The 20,092-nt window shown below is 41.0% G+C and overlaps 1 protein-coding gene across 2 annotated transcripts in view; it reads right to left on the minus strand.

Annotated features, from left to right (window-relative positions):
- The window catches only part of optn (optineurin), a 42,218-nt gene extending 30,505 nt beyond the window's left edge, over positions 1 to 11,713 (minus strand). For both annotated transcript variants that reach the window (XM_048553935.2, XM_048553933.2), the window contains exons 1-5: positions 11,667 to 11,713; positions 8,446 to 8,617; positions 5,005 to 5,198; positions 3,788 to 3,958; positions 2,963 to 3,039 (exon numbers count right to left, since the gene is read on the minus strand). In XM_048553935.2, the coding sequence (XP_048409892.1) occupies positions 2,963 to 3,039; positions 3,788 to 3,958; positions 5,005 to 5,198; positions 8,446 to 8,617; positions 11,667 to 11,675 (623 nt within the window). In that variant the 5' untranslated portion in view covers positions 11,676 to 11,713. The remainder of the gene's footprint in view (positions 1 to 2,962; positions 3,040 to 3,787; positions 3,959 to 5,004; positions 5,199 to 8,445; positions 8,618 to 11,666) is intronic.
- Between the last annotated feature and the right edge of the window lie 8,379 nt (positions 11,714 to 20,092).

The following is a 20,092-nucleotide window of genomic DNA, read 5'->3' on the forward strand; positions in this document are numbered from 1 at the left end:
AGAATCCTCAGCTATGTCTACCTCCTGCACTTCTGCCCTCACTCCTTCAACAATAATAGGTCCCCAAGGGCCTCACATTCTACTCCACCAGCATCGACATCCAAAGGACTATAAGCCGTCATTTCTACCATCGAGACATATTCTGCTTCCCTCCATTGTCAGCCTTGATCATTCAGGGATCATTCTCTCTGGAATACTCTGGTCCACTTCTGACGCCTCCCAAATCATCTTCCCTTGCAATCCCAGAAGATGTAATCTCTGTTTGCTTACTTCCTCCCACCTCACAATTCAAGGCACTGGGCACACCTTCCAGGTGAAGCAGCTAATTACCTGCACTCGATTCAATCTAGTCAACTGTAATTGCTGTTCACAACACAATTGCCTCAACTCTGGGGAGATGAAGTGCAGAACAGTTGACTGCTTTGTGGAACACCTACATTCTACCCAATTTCCAGTTACGTGTCATTTCAAATGTTCCCTGGCCAACATCCGTGTCTCAGCCTTTCTGCAATGCTCCAGAGAAGCTCAGCACAAACTGAACAGCATTGCATTTTACCCTTGGGGACCCTGCAGTTTCAGAACTCAATATTCAGTTCAATAAATTTCAGGGCTGAGCTACTTGTCCCATGTCGTCCATCCCCAAACCCTCAGGCCTTATCATCACATGGGCTGCTTTCACTACAGCCAACTTACTGTTACCCACTAATTGTACCCCTCCAATTAGCAGCTTTTCTTTCCCCTTGGCTCACCATTACCCATTCCTTTGTCTGCCCAAAAGCCTCTCTTTCTGTGGGCTCCAACTCCACCTATCACTTGGTCTCCCTGTCTTCAATTTCAGCATATATACACACACCAAACTGGCTACAGTTTTGAAGAAGAGTCACTGGATGCAAAACCTTCACTTTCTGTCTCCACAGGTGCTACCAGACCTGAGTTTCTCTAGCTATTTTTGTTTGTGTTACTGAAAAAGACTACTTTCATTTTGAAAACTGCACTTTAATGAAACAGTGATTAGTTTAATTTATGCATTCAAGTAAGAAGAGCATCAATTAAGTATAAATTCTGAAAACAAAAACTTTTTGTCAAAATTGTCACAAGCCTTGAAACTACCCTTGCAGAATTACAAAATATCAAATTATTCAATCATGACTAACAAAATTCCACAGGTGATATTTTCAAGAAGCCAAAAAACTAACGGCTGCTCAGTAATAGTGCTTTAATCTATTGACACTTATGTTTAACACTCAAAACCATCTGCTATAGCCACTTCAGCTTTGACTCTTCTGTGTATCTATTTTTTTTCCCCAATTCCTGCAGTACACCCAATGAAAATGTTACCTTGGCCTCATGGATGGCAACTATCCTGCAGTAAAATAATTTACGTGCATTTAACACAAACAATAAAAATCCACTGGCTAAACTTTATGGGTCCTGGGTTTGGGCAGGACTTCTTAAAATATCTATTACAACTAAATGTCGTGGGACCAAAGAATCTCTGATTCCATAGTTTGGTGAAATGGAAAAGCTACATCTTACATTGGCATTAAAGATAGAGTCATTGGGTCAGAAAGCACAAAAGCAGGCCCTTCAATCCAACTCACCCATGTCAACCAGATGCCCCAATCTGACCTAGTTCCATTTGCCAGTATTTGGCCCATATCCCTTTATATCTTTCCAATTCATATACCCATTCAAAAATCTTTTGAATTTTGTAATTGTACCTTCCTTCACCACTTCCTCTGGCAGTTTGTTCCATACATGCACCACCCTCTGCGTGAAAAGATTACCCCTCAGATCCTTTTTAAAATCTTTCCCCTCTCACCTTAAACCTATGCTGTCGAGTTCTGGACTCCCTTACCCTGGGAAAAAGACTTTGGCTATTTATCCTGTCCATGCCCTCCCTGATTTTATTAGTCTTCTCTACAAAAGGACCCCTTCAGCCCCCCCACGCTCCAGGGAGAAAAGCCTTCGCCTATGCACTTGTTTTAAAGGAGATAATTATTCAGCCTAAGGTTGCCAACCCTGAAGAAGTTACCCTCCTTCCTCTCCCTATTTATTTCAGAACCCCCTTCCCCTCCCCCATTTCTGAAGAAGGGTCTAGGCCCAAAACGTCAGCCTTCCTGCTCCTCTGATGCTGCTTGGCCGGCTGTATTTATCCAGCTCTACACCTTGTTATCTCTAATGATTCAGTTGGTAGGCTTTTCTGTAGGAATATCACCAGCCTCTCCTTGTCTCTTAAATGATATGGGGATGGTGTCAGAAGGTGGGCTTGAAGTAGATAATCAGTCATTAAGTTGCTCAATGACACAGCAGGCTCGAAGAGCTCCTCCTATTTCTTACAGTTGGCCTTGAACTTCACTATGATTATGTTTCAATCAATCAATGCTCTCTGGCGCAAAAGTGTATGACCTACATTGCATGATGAATTACTATATTTTTCAAGTAGATGGCTGTTCTAATTTTCCTGAATTAGTTCAGCAAACATTCACATAAATTAAGAGTTTATCTGCAATGCTCTTTGTTAATTAGTGGTGATTCTCTCATTTTCAGTTAGGTGGAGATTGAGCTTCAAATTCTGTGCCATATCTTGACTCAAAGTATTCTTTTATTTACTCTATTGCCTTTTGATTCTTCTTCCAATAATTAGCGAGCTTTATACTCCTGAATAGCCACATTCTCAAAACAAACACTCTCAAAGACTGATCATGGCAATGAAATTAAATTTGTGTATTTTACCAGTACAACATAGGAATTTGCATTTGATAGAAGCAGTATGTTGTGAGCAACAAAGCTTCAGTGTATTATTTCAAAGGATATACTTTGCACAATGCTATTTGGATTCATGGAACTTTACATATGGAAGTAATCAAATCTTAATTTGAAATAAGTTAAATTGCAATTGAAAGCTTAAACAGCATATAAACTTACTTCAAATTTTAATTAAATAAAATGAAATACTTGCGTGTAGACTGTTTGGCTGTCGACACTCTTGCATTGCATTTCCTTTCCTGCTTTCAGTTCACCATCATCTGCAGCCTCCTACATAATTAGATAGTATTACCGCGTTTGAATTTCATCGTACACTGCTACATGCTCATTGTTCAAAGTTAAGATTTTTAAATGTACATAATTGCTCAAACATACACTATGCTCTAAAATTGACATTCTACCAAGCTAACAAAAACCAAACAGTTCCAGAAGATTTCAACTTACTAAAATATACATTAATATATTTTCAATGTTAAATTTCATCCCTACTTTTAAATCCTATGCAATGTTCCATGGCCCAACCAATATTTCAATCAATGCATTCTTAAGCCTTGGTCTCCATTGCTCGAGTTAGAGGCCTGGGCTTGGGGGGAGGTTGATTTGCTCTATTTTAATCCTCTACTGACCTCTCTCTCTCTCTCTTCCCAGCACCTTCCCCCCATCCCCCTATCCAAACACCCGACCCTGACTTGCATCCAAACCCTTTGTGCTTACTGCTTTTAAGAAGCAAAATTCTCAGAAGCAGTGTCACAGTATAACATCACAGCAATTAGGATGCATTTTGTAACTTCATGATACAGTTTTTTCAACTTTATTGGTGTGTTTTGCTCACACTTTCATGAAGTTAGCACAGGGTTGATTCATAAATTAGACAGCAGCCTGAACAAACCACTAATTTATCTTGTTTTTAGGAAATTGATAAATGTAGAAATGTAAATTCGCGCCCTGTAACAATAACCAATTTCTGGCACTAACATGCACTGGAATTCCATTTTTAAAATTTAGCTTTCCCACATACCATTTGAATTTCAACAAATGAATCATCAGATGATGAGGCACCCAATTTCAGCAGAAGCTCTGAATTCATGGCAACCAAATCAGCCTTTTCTGTCTGTAGCCTGCTAACAAGCGCTTTCAGTTGTTGAATATCTTGTTTCATCTGATTAGAGATTGCACCTTTGGGTACTTCCTGTTAGAAAATAAAAATTATGGTTTTAAAAAATAATATTCAATTAATTACTTACCAGCACACAGAATGGAATGAGAGGAGCAAACTTATACCTATAAAGTCCATTACTTCCCACAAATCAAGCACAATTTGTGTAATCATGGATTCCAATATTTCAAAAAAGGCATATGATTGAAATTGTAATTGTGAGGCTCTCCTCTTCACAGGGTAATCTAGTATATCAAACATTGTTTTAAATTTATTTAATCATATCTGACTAGTTGTACATTATGTTACATCCTTATGGCCCATGAGAAACATCTGGAAGATTGTTAGATACTACAGTCCTCAATTCATTATAATTTACAACAATAATTATAAGAGTAATATTTATTACTATTACACTCATTTGGAGGCTGGTATTTGGCCATTTCTATGTCAAACCAAAATATAATTAATTGATTTTAACAGAAGCTTATTTTAAACAGTCTATTATACTTAAAAAAAATGTCAGTTTTTGTCTGCCGAATGCTGGAATATTACCCAGGAGTCTAACTTTAATGCCTATTTACAACACCATCATGTAGCTTGATTTTAAACATTTGAATGTGGAACATAACTCCTAAACAACAAAAATGCCTTTTTCAGTAGTTACTGCCAATATTAACTAATTCCCGATACAATGAATCATGGTTCAAATGATTCTATACTTTCTTTTCATTAACAGCGTGAAAAATCCAAATCTGGAAATCACTCCATTCACTGCATGTGCACGCTTTTCCATTTCTCAGTTAACATCTCTTATTAACACCATGATCCAGTGGAGGCATTCACAGATTGTAAATATTTATTGAAAGATTAGAACCTCAGAGGTAAAGACTTTTTTTTAAAAAAAACAGAAATTTAGCAATGCAGTACAATTGCTTTTCAACATTTTAAAAAGCTGAATCACATTTCTTCTTGCTTTCCCTTTAACGTGAAAGAATTAAAAAAATTTCAGCCTCCATATCCGCAATGAGATAGGTGTACAAACAGAGCTGAAAACCTTCAGCTCTTGCTTAGGATACCTGTGTAGTATCAGCATTCAATTCTTGTATTTTGCTCTTCAAAATTTCATTCTCTGTACTAAGGTCTGTTAATCGGGTTTTGGCCTCTTCAAACTTGTTCTGAATATAGTCCCTTTCTTCCCTCTGCTTTTCCCTCCAAGTTGCAAGCTCTTCATAACGTTCTTTCATTGCATGATTTGTTTGCTTGATTGCTTCTGCAAGGCAAAATCACTGACATTTACTTGCAAGAAGATGAAGTAGATATAGAACTGCTCTGTAAGTTAAATCTAATAGGATATTTTTACAATTTAGTGAAATATCATGGCCACTCATTACAGGCTGACTCAAAATGACTAAATTGATTTACTAAAAATAGTTTTGTCATATGTTAAAATTACTGCACTAAAAGTTAGAAATATACAACTATTATAGAGGTGGAGGTTCATTTCATTGCTTGTATTTTTCGTTGCAATTTTTATATAATTCATACAAAAGCTTTTGAACTATTTTCTTTAAGATTTTGTCAAACCAAAAATGGTGCTGAAGAAGGAACTGAAAACGTGTCTGGAGGGATTCTGATGAAAGGTCACGACATGAAGTGTTGACTTTCCTGTTCATCTGATGCTGCTTGACCTGTTGTGTTCCTCCAGCTCCAATTTAGAGGCAGATCTGTAATTACTGATTTATTTGAAATGGGGTCACTGCTCTTGATCAGGTGGTACTTCAGGTGTGTAAAACAGAAGAACTTTGAACTAACATCTCTTCAAGTGGGTGCAAAAAAATTAGATCAGTAGACTGTGTTTTGAATAAAACATTCTAAAGTACAAAACTGATAGCTCTCCTTTTTTAAAAGTTTTTTTGTATTTAACTATGCTCAAAATAATCGAAAGCATTGCCATTTAAATTACAACAAAAAATGTAGAAGGTACAAAACTAATTAGGGTGTGTTGTGGTTGTCTATTAACAAAGTAGAAAGTACCAGATATTACTGTGTGAAACTTTCTCTGTAACAGTTTTTTTCCATTACTGCAACAATTTTTCCAGGGTCATGCAAATATTACTACAATTTTTTTTGTTCTAACAGGCAGGTTTTTGACTAATAATTAACCATTGCAGTTCTAAGTAAGGATGTGACTCTCATGCCCATTCTCATAGCCAAGCAATAAGTCTATTTCTGGGTCATTGAATTTTAGGGGGATTTCACAAGATAAAGGATTCAATTTCATTAAATATTTTACAACTTCATAAAGAATGATAGAAATGTTTTTAAGACAATAATGCAAAGTTTACAATAATTGAAACGTCTACAGTTGATACATTTTTGTTCCAATTTTAGTGCAATAATTCAAATTGCATCACCCAGATAAAATACTAAACTCCTTATACAAGGGATCCCTGATTTATGAACGTTCAACTTACAAATGTTCACACTTACTGTACCACACAGGTGTGTAATTCTAAAGACCCAACAGATGTTATCCTGTACTTAGAAATGTCTGCTTTATTGTGTCCTACATGGTGTTCTGGCTTGAATACAAATCGGCTTGCAAATTGACTCAGATTTGGAATCCACTTGCAACCCAGGAACTGGCTGTACCTTTACTTATTTGTAGGTGTGCAACTGGCTGCAACTACATTCAAGATATAAATTCCTAAGCTAAATCCAGAAGTTATTGTGGCTTTTGAGATGTTCAATTGACATCATTTTTCTGCATGGTTAAAACTGCATGGTTCCACTTCCAGAAGGCTGAAAAGTTAGGGATGGTCTTGATTTAGCAAACAATTAACAGACCAAATTTTTAAATTAAATCATGTTCTGGCAGTAACTTCTGCCGTTCTCAGGTGGTGAATCCGGAACCAAATCTAACTATGTTACCTTGAACAAGTCCTCTGTGAAACAGCTTTCTAAACATCTGAAGTTAAAAAAATACTGGAGCAACTCAGCAGGTCTGGCAGCATCTGCAGAGGAAGCAACAGAATTACTGTTTTGAGTGCTATATGACTCATGTTGGCAACCGATAAAAAAGTAGATGGTCCTGTGCTTCAAAGTTACAGAAGCAGAGAGGAGTTTATATCATCAAAACACTGCATAGGACATAAATAGTCCTGTTTTGAGGAGGTCAGGGCTAACTAGCAGAAATGTGGACAAATATATAAATTTAAAGATTCTGCATATCAATTTGCACACACAGTTAACTAAAGAAGTTTGAAAACCATGAGATCAATAATGTACACGATCTCTTGAAAATGCAGGCTAGATAACAAGTAGTCCATTGTGGCCACTTATGTAGGTTATTTGTTTTTGTTTGTTACTTTTCTCGTACTCTTACCACCATCAACCTTTCAGAAAATTAAAATCATATTTCTTCATTCTTCCATTTAAAATCCCCTGTGACTCATCATTACTAAGTTGACGGGGTTATTGGGCAACTCTGTCTGGCTTCTTGGAAGAATGCCAGCACTGCAAGGTGCATTTGATATTTTAGCAGGTGTGGTAGCATTTGTAGAGAGAGAAAAACAGTTAACATCAGGTCTGATATGATTCTTCTGAAGAACTCAAAGCATAAACTCTGCTTCTCTCTCCACAGATGCTACAAAACCTGCTGAATTTCTCCGGCATTTACAGTTTCCACGTCAGATTTCCAGCATCTGCGGTATTTTGCTTTTATCGCATTTGATATTGCTTCAGCTTTATGTTGACAAAGAATATTTCAAACTCTCTGTAAATATAACTTTTAAGGAATCTATATTTAGAACTAAAATTTACAGATGAAATTTTTATTTAAAAAACCTGTCTTTTATGAGGAAAAAATAACTTGCACACATATATGGTGCCTAGTTATGTCAAGAGGGCAGTTAAGAGTTACTTGTGGTCTGCAGTCACACGTGGGTCAGACCAGATAACCATGATGCATTTTCTTCTCAAAATGGATGTTAGTGAACTAAAGGGGTTTTTGTGACAATCGATAATAATTCTATGGTCACTATTAGGCAGTGAAGCTTATAAAACTACATGCATTTTCTCCAAGATCAATATATCCTTCTGAAGGTAAGGTGCTCCGATGTGCTCATAGTACTTCATGTGGGCTCTAACCAGGGCTTAGTACAGCTGCAGGATAATTTCTGCAACCTTGTACTCCAGTCTTCCAGATATACAGGCCACCATTCAATTTTGCTTTGTTGATTATTTTCTACATCTTTTTGTGATGTATTAAAAATCTATTCATCTGAACCCAATGTCTCTTTGGATATCCAGAGTATTTAACTTCATAGGATCTAGAAAATACATTTCCACAATAGAGCTGTGAAGTGTTATTAAGTGATAAAACATTACTGTGATGTGCCTATACAACTAAGCCTTATAATTTAATCAATCATCAACATCAGAATCTAAACAACTTTGTGTGAATGTATTACAGAGCTGATTACATTTTTGCCTTAATTCTAAGAGAGGGACCAAACCTTTTAACTCATTGTTCTCTTTAATCAGTTCATCCATTTGCTGTAGGGTATCTTCTGGCGTGAAGGTTGCCAGCATATGGGGGCCATTGATACTCATGGCAGGAACCCCACTCACAGTATGCAATCCTTGATTCAAATTCTGTGTCGTTTGTCCAAGGGCAGAAGTATTTACCTGTTGGAACACACCATTGTCTCTCTTCACTATGGAAGAAGCTAATATTTAAACAAGTACAAAAGTTGACAGTACAGGACATGCACTATAATACCCACGACATCAGTATTAACATATACAGCATTGTTTTACTGCGCATTTAATAATAAAGGTTTACATTTTATAGTGCTTTTCACAACTAGGGCCTGTAATTTTAAGATAAGGAGAAAAATTTAAAAGGAACCTCAGGGCGACTTTTTCACATAGAGGGTGGTTCGTATGTGGAATGAACTGCCAGAGGATGTGGTAGATGCAGGGTACAGTTACAACATTTAAAAGACATTTGGATAGGTACATGAATAGGAAAGGTTTACAGGGATATGGGCCAATTGCAGGTAAGTGGACCAGTTTGATTTGGGAAATTTGGTCGACGTGGACAAGTTGGATTGAAGGGTCCATTTCTGTACAAGTCCTGCCTTAGTTATATTACCAAACTGCAATAACTCACATTTATTCAAATTAAACTCTATCAGACACTCCTTAGCCTGTTAACCCAATCGGACAAGATGTCTTTGTAGTCTTAGATAACCTTCTTCACTGTCCACTACACCACCAATTTTGGTGTAATCTGCAAGCTTTCTAACCATGCCTCCTACATTCTCAGAGATAATAGGAACTGCACAGCAAGCCAAGCAGCATCTTAGGAGCACAAAAGCTGACATTTCGGGCCTAGACATTTCATCAGGGTCTAGGCCCGAAACGTCAGCTTTTCTGCTCCTAAAATGCTGCTTAGCCTGCTGTGTTCATCCAGCTCTACACTTTGTTATCTCCTATATTCTCATCCAAGTCATTTACATAAATGATAAAAGTGGAACCAGTATCAAACTCTGTGGAACACCACTGGTGACAGATCTCCAATCAAGAAAACAACCCTCCACCAACACCCTCTGTCTCCAGCCATAAAGCCAATTTTATATCCAATTGGAGAGCTCACCCTGAATCCCACGTGATCTGACTTGACTAAGTTTACTAATTAGTCTACCAGGCAGAACCTTGTCAAAGGCTTTACTAAAGTTCGAGTAAACACATACTACCCTGCCCTCATTAATCTTTCTGGTTACTTCATGAAAAAAACCTCAATTAAGTTGAGTATCTTCCTCAACTTGCTCCCACTGTGGTTGCCTTGGCCTTCAGTGATAGCTGTTTTATTTCCACACACTTCTGTTCCCAACCTGTTTATTTCCCAGAACCACACAATCAGGTTCTCTTTTCTCATCTTCCACCAATCGCTTTCACTCTATGAATCGCCCTCTGCCGCTTCTACTACCTCCAGCACAGTGTCATTACCAAATTTGCAATTTTAACATCAACCTTCTGGAAGGGAGCATGCATTCAGTGACACCCTAATCTGTTTCTCAAATACCCCTTAAGGTATTTTCCATGTAAGCGCAGATGCAACACCTTCCCTTCCACCTTCTCACTACCAAGACTGCAAAGACTCTTTCCATTCGAGAGTGATGTTACATACAGTATTTTTTTTCCCTCACAGTCCTGTGTTTACATTGTAAAATAGTGATCGTTTTATGGAACATCTCCATTTAGTTTACTATCGTAAACCTGACTTTTCCTGGTGCTGTCATGTCAACTCCTCCTTAACTCAGACCTCTGACTCTGCTGTCCTAGACTCTTCCAGTGAAACTCAACGAACAGCATACCAGCTTTTGATTTAAAATTTTACAACCTTCTGGACTCATTGAGCCGAACAATTTCAGATCACAAAATTCTGACATTTTTTGCCATTTAATCTTGGTGTCCAATCTATCAAGAGTTCCCTGTTGCTCTTCCTTTCCTACCCTCACCTTGTTTTAAACTGACTGATTACACCTTCAAAGTTCACAAAACACAGACTTGAAATATTGTGCTCCTGAGATGCTGCTTGGCCTGCTGTGTTCATCCAGCCTCACATTTTATTATCTTGGAATCTCCAGCATCTGCAGTTCCCATTATCTCTTGAAATATTCAGTCTGTTTCACTCCACAGGGATGATGTTTGACCTCAGCATTTCCAGAATTTCCCATTCTTATAACAGATTCCAGATCCATTTATTCAAATTAGTACTGGGGATCTTAAACATTCACGTGCAATGGGTCACAGAAGATTATTTAACATTTCATCTGAAAGATAACACCTCTAGAAATATAGCATTCCCTCAGTACTAAAGTAGAATGCCAATCTAGATTTTATGTTGAAATTCTCAATGATAGCTTTTAATGTTTGCTCATTCTTGAACTGAGCAACATGGTAGGGCCATTTCAGAGGAAAGTTAAGGATCAACTGCACTGTTGTGTGTCTAGACTCCAAATTTAGACCAGACTAGGTGAGAAAGGCCGATTTCTAGGAGTGAATCAGGTGATAGTTTACAACACTAATGAAAACTGTCTCTCATATTGCAGACTTTGAGAGTTGGACTCTCAAAGTAAGGATCTGCGGCAGGATTTTAACCCTTGATCCCAGGATTAATACTGTACTGGGCACTATCTCCACATGACTTTCTAAAAAATTGACAGTGCTGCCATCACAAGGAAATACACGAGCAATGAAGGAATGTGCCAAACATCAAGAGGACTATGAGATAACACGGTATGGAGCTGGAGGAACAGAGGGGGCCAGGCAGCATCAGAGGAGCAGGAATGTTGACGTTTTGGGTTGGGATCCTTCGCTCAAAACAAGCAGCCCGAGCCTAACCAGCACTTTCGTTTTCCCCACTCACTCTCACTATCACTATCACTATCACTTTCACTTTCCTTTCTCTACTACCCAATCCCGCTCCCGGAACCCCGCCACTGCACAGCGTTATTCCCGAATTCCCGGGCCTGAACAACGGGCGAGAAAGTTGCGCCCAAACCGGTTAAAACCGCTCCCCGCAAGAGAACGGTGCGCGCAAACTCCACGTTTTGGAGGGTGAACCGGGACATTTACTTTCCCCCGTCACAGGAGACACACTCCAGCCCACCCCGCGACGCCACCGGCGTCTATATTTAAAGAAAGCTCCCAGAACAAAAACACTCACCGCCGCCATAACACCAACACCGTGCCTCACTGCGCAGTCGCAGCAGCTATCCCCGCCCACTTACAACGAAAAGGGGGACCGGTACTCATTGCGCAGCCGCTGCACCTATCCCCGCCTCCCTCCAAAGTAAAGGGGACATGTACTCACTGCGCAGCCGCAGCAGCTATCCCCGCCCCCTTCCAACGAAAAGGGGACATGTACTCACTGCGCAGCCGCAGCAGCAGTTCCCGCGGCCCCTCTGAAGAAAAGCGGACCCCTGACTGCGCAGCCGCAATAGCCACCGCCTCCCCAACTTCGCAATGAAACGCAGCCGCCCGATGCCGGCATTATGAAGACACACTGCGCAGCCGCAACAACCGGCATCCGCATTTCTCCTGTAATCACTGCGCAGCTTCAACAGCAAGCAGCCGTCACATGCCCAACGTCGCACGTCCCTGAACCCCAATGACCTCAAACCGGACCTCAACGGCCGCCATGTTGGTAAGGGGAGAGGGTAATAGTCTGAAGGTGAAGCTCTGCAGTGGTTTTGGATTACCACCCAACATTATTGTTAAATTCCGCATCACCTCCAGTATACTAGCACAGCCTTTGGCCTCCTATGGAAAAGGATGTTGGAGAACAACATCAGAACCAAGATCATATACAGAACTGTCGGAGTTCCTGCCCTCCTATATGGTTCTGAGATGTGGACTGTCTACAGCAGACTCTTCAAGGCATTGGAGCAGTACCACCAATGTTGCATGAGCAAGATCCTGCAAAGCTGCTGGGAAGAAAGAGGCACCAACATCTGTCACTTTGGCCTGGCCTACATCGCCAGCATGGAGGCATTCACCACCTCTAATTGGCAATGATGGACTGGGTGTGTCATCTACATGACCGACTATTGCCTCCCTGAGCTGGTGCTCTACTCCCAGCTTCAAAACAGCAAGGCCTCAATGGCAAAGTGCAGCATTCCTTCAGACGCCTGGGAATTGTTAGCGCAAAACCGTCCAAAGTGAAGGAGGAGCATCTGGGAAGGTGTCAAATACCATGAGACTTGCTGTTGGAAAAGAATAGAAGGCAGGAGAAAGGAGCGTGCCACCACACCAATGCCCCACCCATCCCTTCCCGCAGCAATCTTCTGCCCCAGGTGTAACAGAGCTTGTGGTAGCTGCATCTGTCTGTACAGCCACCTGTGAACTCACTCTGAGAGTGGAAGAAGAATCATCCTCACCTGTGAAGGACTGCTGATGATGATGACTATTACAATTGGCAACAAAACAATATTTAGAGTCCCAGGAAAATTTTATTTTCGTTGATTTGAGACTCTAATGATGACCACTGAAACATTGTCAATTGTTGGGGGGAAAATATCTGGTTCATTACTGTCCTTTAGGGAAGGAAACTACTGTCCTTTCCCTGTCAGATCTAGATGAGACTCCAGACCACAGCAATGTGGTTAACTCCTAAGCTCTTGACAATATCTGCTGTGATATTGTATTTTTTCTCATAACTTGAATGAGTTTAAGATTGTACTGTTGGAGTTTGAAACTCCAATAAAAGTTTTAACACAGAAGCGCTTCTAAAAGCATAAAGGGCATTTCTGTAAAAATATCTGATCTCTACAGAGTTGTTTTATTCTGGGCAACTTATTCTGACCCAACGAGCCATGCCAACATCCCACAAATGAATAAAAAAAATTGGACTTGAATTCTATTTCTGCTGTCAAAGGCCCTCCCTTCAAAGGATAATATTCTATATCCTTAACTAACTGTAAAGAAATTAAGACCAAATATTCCACACCATTCACCGTTCCTATCAAACAACCCACTGACTGACCAATGCCCGCCCCCCCCGCAACATACCTGGAATAGAAACAGAAAATGTTGGAGAAATACATCAGGATCTGGGTTTCCATGGTGGCGGGGTGGAGGTGGGGGTTGGTGGGGGCAGTACCTTCATGGGCCTACTTGCAGTCCAGATGGTACCCACTGCCAATCTCTGGTATTGCCAGGACTGTTGGAGCAACTTTAATTCTTTCATGGGATGTGGGCGTTGCTGGCTAGACCAGCATTTGCTTCTCATTTTTAACTGCCCCTGAACTGAGTGAACCACTCAGACATTTCAAAAGACAAGAGTTAAGAGTCAACCACGTTGTTGTGGGTCTGGAGGCACAAGGTAAAGAAGGCAGATTTCCTTCCCTGAAAGACATTATTGAACCTTTACAACAATTTGTGGTAGTTACATGGTCACCATTGTTGGATTAATTCCATTAGCGATCACAGCTATATTTGAAGCTGTACCTCCAGAGAAGCAGCCTAGGTCTCATGGATTACTGGTCTCATGACATTACCATCTCCCCAGTCAGGTTGGACAACAGCTCCAGAATGTGGGTCCATTTCCGAATGAGGGACTGTTTGATTTACCTCCCACACCACATTATGATTGAGTGGCAGGCTCGTTCTGAATCTGTTGACTCTCTGCTTAAGGGGAGTTGCCGCCCATCTCTCCCCTTACATTCTGAATCCAGAACTTATCGATCATGTACAGAGTGTTCATTATGCAGCTCCACAGATTATTAAAAAAAACTGCAGATGCTAGAAACCTGCTAACACGTCCCCACTATTCTCTAAAGAGGAAAAAACATGAATGTGCAGCTAACATAATAAGATGAAGAAATAGCTGCAGCAGTGAACAGACTGTAGACTGCATCTAAAGGAATGAATCAGATGGGTTGAATAGCCTTCTTCATCCATCAGTCTATTCTAATAGGGGCTGGACTTTATACTCGCTGCACACAGGTTAGAAGGTGTAGATTTTATTAACTCCAGTCTCTGCCGAACCGCTCAGCTCTTGTTTCTTAAATGGCTGCAGGGACAGTTAACATGTGTATATTTCCCCTTATATCACACCCGTCGGGGCTTGGGGAATCTGATTTTAAGTCTTACCTCTATGTCATATCCAGTAGATGGAGCTCCCACACCACTAATTCCATAATCCCAAAATTGAAGAAAATATTCACATGCTACTTTATATCCCATTTTAAATTTCTGTGGTAACAACAATTGTTATTCTCAAGACACAAAATAGAGGTGTCAATGTAAAATGGGGCATCTTCTAGAGCTGAGAACAGTCAGTGACTGGGCACCTTGGCCATCAGATGTTGTGTTGTCATATTCAGTTATAATTCTGGCTGAGCTCACTTAGTAAAGTGCAACATGAAATAACTCCACAGAGGCCGGTATCCCATCACCAAGTCACCCATTATTTACACATGCGTAGTGCTTGACGCTGGTCTGGCTTCCTCAGAGCCAGCTCTCAGAGTGAACAGAAACTCTGACATTCCTGTTTATAACCATCAGCCAGAGCTCCCTAATCGGACCAGGTTAACAGCCCCAATCAGGGATCTCATATTCTGAGGCCCACCTAGCTGACCTCATTACAAATCACTACACAAAAGATGCATAAGTTTTACGGCAGGTTTATTGTTATCATCTCTCGTCTTCTTCAGCTACCTCCTTCAGATTGATCCAGCGTAAACTTGTTGAAATTTCAGTGGAGGATGCCAGTGTACATGCACACACTGAACATTGTAAATGCAGAGATCACTTCTAAATGCACAGATTCAATTTGGGAACTAGAGCTTTGACACAGTTTCTGGAGTAAGGTTTTAACATACCTTTTAGAAAAAAATCAATCACTGGATGTAGATGTCACAGGTTGGCCTACCATTTATTGCCTGTCCCTAGTTGCCCCTTGAGAACATGGAGGTTAACTGCCTGCTTGAACTACTGTAAACCATGTGCCATAGGTAGACTCTCGATGCCCCTGGAAGGGAATTCTAGGATTTTGACTCAGCGATACTGAAGGAATGGTGATAAATTTCCAAGTCCAGATGGTGAGTGACTCGGAAAGGAACATGCAGGGGGTGGTGTTCCCATATGTCTGCTGCCCTTGCCCTTCTGGATGGAAGTGCTTGTGGGTTTGTAAGAGTTGTGGGAGTGAGTTCTGACGTGTTCCTGATATAGGGTAGTGTGATGAGTGTGTCGGGGTGAGTAGACTTTCTGATGCTGTTCCTGTAGGCCTGTAGTGCCTCATCACACTACCCTACATCAGGAACACATCAGAACTTACCACAATATTTCTACGACCGCTGGGCTTCAGAGTGCCACACAAACCCACATCAATCCTACGACAAATGCTCACCCGAGCTAAAGACCCACTTCCCGCGACGGACAGGACCAATGTCATCGACAAGCTCTACAGAGACTGCGAGAAACACTACATCGGACAAACAGGAACGAAACTAACAACAAGAGAACATGAGCACCAACTGGCTACAAAAAGACACGACCAATACTCACTCATCTCAATCCACATGGACAAGGAGAACCACCACTTCGACTGGGGCAACACCAAAATCCTGGGACAGACTAGGCAGAGACAAGCATGAGAATTCCTGGAAGCATGGCACTCCATGAAGCAGGCTATTAATAAATACATTGAACTCGACTCCCATATACATTCCACTACGGAGGAAACACAGAAGTGAAGCAATCCATCGCAACGGACCCCAGAGTTTAAAAACCAGGTGGGAAAACACACCGACGCTTCATCAGAGGCTGCACTGAGGATGTTACCCAGCACGGTAATGAAACGTCTGCGGAACAACAAATCAGCTCAGCGAGCCAACCAACCTCAACACCCGCAACCCAAGCTACAAATCTACTCCAAAAACCTTCAATAACAAAGTGTGAAGCTGGATGAACACAGCAGGCCAAGCAGCATCTCAGGAGCACAAAAGCTGACGTTTCGGGCCTAGACCCTTCATCAGAGAGCAAGATGCTGCTTGGCCTGTTGTGTTCATCCAGCTTCACACTTCGTTATCTTGGATTCTCCAGCATCTGCAGTTCACATTATCTCTCCAAAAACCTTCGAGTTCACTATATAGATAAGATACACTGCAGCTACTGAGCTTGGTTGACAGCTTTCATTACCACATGTTATTCACGTATTCCACTTTGAAGACCCTATCATTTGTGCTTAGTGAATTTTCCCCGAGAGTGATATGGCACCAATCAGCCATGAATTTGGCATTTTCCATTGTGGTTACAGGAGTATAATTTGGACACATGATGAACACAATCAGCTCAAATTACAGCTCCTGCTGGATGATATAAATTAATTTTGGAAGCTTTGCATGCCTGATAGAAGGCTTAGATTTGGTTGAAAAAATAATTACCCTTATGTTTTATTCTTACAGACTCCTTGGAATCCTGTTCACCCATCACTCCTGTGCTCGCCGATTGGGCTTGGCCCCCGATTTTAAAAAAGCAAATACCTTAAATTTAAAGTTCCCACCATCATTTTCAAATCCCTCTGTGGCTTCACCCCTCCGCAGCTCTGTAACTTCCTCCAGTCCCACAACTTTTTGAAATATCAGCACAGCTTCAACTCTAGTCTCTTGTGCATCCCCAGACTTTTCGCAGCCATGCCTTCATCTGCCTGGACCTAAACTCATGAAATTCCTGCCTTCACCTTTCTGTTTCAATACCTTGCTTTACTCCCTAACAACACTCCTTTAATCTGCCTCGTTGACCAAGCTTTGTGCCATCAACTGACCATCTCCTTTTGTGGCCTGGTGCCACATTTAATAATTTAATGTTTCTGTAAAATGCATTTGAATAAAGTAAAGAAATTTCATAAATCCAAGATGCTGAATGAATCTTGATTAGACTTTACATCAACATCAAGTCAAGAAATTATACAATTATAGCTAAATAAATGTAAGATCTGTAAATGTTAGGATGGTTTACAGCGGTTGTAAAACAAACAATTTCCAACTCTGAGACATTGCAGTCCAATTTATCCTGGAGGTGTCTACTAGTCCACCCATACAGGGAGGTTATAGCACAGCACTGGTGCAGCCAGGGCTTGAACCTAGGCCTCCTGGTTTAGAATGTTACCACTGTGTGACAAGAGTTTTGGTATTGAGGTAGCAGAGAAATCAGGAACATTGGAGAGAATACAGAGTTAATGTTTGGAGTCCAGTGACCCTTCCTCAGATGCTGCCAGACCTTCCCAAATAATTCCTGCTCTAGCCTTCACCGCAAACAAAAATATCCTATATCCATGGCTAATAAAATGTGAGGCTGGATGAACACAGCAGGCCAAGCAGCATCTCAGGAGCACAAAAGCTAACGTTTCGGGCCTAGACCCTTCATCTGATGAAGGGTCTAGGCCCGAAACGTCAGCTTTTGTGCTCCTGAGATGCTGCTTGGCCTACTGTGTTCATCCAGCCTCACATTTTATTATCTTGGAATCTCCAGCATCTGCAGTTCCCATTATCTCTGATACTATATCCATGGCTCTTTGTTTTATAAACCAGCAGCATTGGGACTGAACCTGTGACCATACACTAACTGTCTGAGCAGATCTGACAGCACTCAAGTTTAGCTGATTTACCTGGATGTGGAGGTGCTGGTGTTGGGCTGGGGTGGATGAGTCAAAAATCACACATTGCCACATTATAGTTCATAAAAAAAATGAAAGAACTGCAGATGCAGTAAATCAGGAGCAAAAATAAAGTTCCTGTCCTGAGGAAGGGTCACTGGACCCGAAACGTTAACTCTGTTTATTCCCTTCGCAGATGCTGCCAGCCCTGCTGAGCTTTTCCAGCAACTTTGCTTTTGTACCAGGCTACAGTTCAACAGGGTTATTTGAAAACACAAGCTTTCAAAGTCTTACTACTTCTTCAGGTGGTAGTGAGAGAGGTCAGTAGCAGACACAGAATTTATAAATAAAAGATCAAAGGGCCACACCACTGATGAGGATATACGAAACAAACCTAAGATGTTGTTAAATCTTTAATCAGTTCAAAGGTTTTAATTGATTGATATGTGTGTGGAAATCCCCGAATTCCTTTCGTCTCACTGCCCTGAGAGAACTAAAGGTTTCTGTCAGTGTAACAAAGAGGTAACATTTTAGGTCAGACAATGTGTGTTAGGTGTGAGGCCTTGTTTAGAACCTGTTTGTGTTTTAGTTTGGAGTCAGACTGGCTTTATTTCTGAAGTAGGAATTTATAAAATGCCCCATTGACTGACTGTCAATGAATTGTGTGCTTTTGAATAAAATAAAACGTATCTGTAAATACAAATTAACCCTGTAGATACACGTGTGTGTGTGTGTGTGTGTGTGTGTGTGTGTGTGTGTGTGTCGGGGGGGTAAGTGTACATGTATGTGTGTGGGAGAGTGTGTGTGTTTGTGTGTGCAAGAGAGAGGAAGAGTGATTGTGTGCATGAGAGAGAGGGAGAGAGAGTGAGTGTGTGTGTATATGTATGTGGGAGAGTGAGTGTGTGTGTGAGAGGGAGGGAGAGTGAGTGTGTGTGTATATGTATGTGGGAGTGTGAGTGTGTGTGTGAGAGAGAGGGAGAGAGAGTGAGTGTGTGTGTATATGTATGTGGGAGAGTGAGTGTGTGTGTGAGAGAGGGAGAGAGAGTGAGTGTGTGTGTATATGTATGTGGGAGAGTGAGTGTGTGTGTGAGAGAGGGAGGGAGAGTGAGTGTGTGTGTATATGTATGTGGGAGAGTGAGTGTGTGTGTGAGAGAGGGAGAGAGAGTGAGTGTGTGCATGAGAGAGAGGGAGAGAGAGTGAGTGTGTGTGCATATGTATGTAGGAGAGTGAGTGTGTGTGTGATAGAGAGGGAGAGTGATTGTGTTTGTGTGTGTAAGTGTGTGTGTGCAGGTGTGCACGTGTGTAATTGTGTATGCACACGAGTATGCATGCACACTTGTGTAAGTGTGTGCGTGTTTGTGAGAGACAGTGTCTGACTTCAAACTAAACTCAAACAAATTCCAAACAAGGTCACACACCAACATGCGCTGTCTGACCTAAAATGTCACAAATTTTTTACACTGATAAAACATTTCGTTCTCACAGGATAGTGCCTTGAAAGGAATTCGGGGATTTACATATACATATTAATCAATTAAAACCTTCGAACTGATTGAAGATTTCACAGCGTCTTAGGTTTGTTTAGTACATCCTCATCAATGGTGTGACCCTTTGACCTTTTACTTATAAACGCTGTGTTTGATACTATCTCTCTCAGTAACACCCGAAGAAGGAGTGAGGTTCAGAAAGCTGGTGTTTTCAAATACACCTGTTGGACTATAGCCTGGTGCCGTGTGATTTCTGACCTTATACCTGGAGCTTCAACACTCCAAGAATATCTTCATTCCTGAGTATTGCGATTTTTTCCCATGGGTTTAAGAGCAGTTTGTCTCCTTTCTCCAGCCAGGTAAGTGAGTTTGCCACAGGGCAGGACGATTTTCATATTTTCTTTTAAACCTCGAAGTCAATTTGAAAACAAATTGGTGTGTGCTGTGTCCATATTGTCACTGATGGTATCAATGCTCTCTCAACGCAACCAGATACACGTTTCTTTG

This window comes from Stegostoma tigrinum, chromosome 25 (genome assembly GCF_030684315.1).
Source record: "Stegostoma tigrinum isolate sSteTig4 chromosome 25, sSteTig4.hap1, whole genome shotgun sequence".
Taxonomy (NCBI): domain Eukaryota; kingdom Metazoa; phylum Chordata; class Chondrichthyes; order Orectolobiformes; family Stegostomatidae; genus Stegostoma; species Stegostoma tigrinum.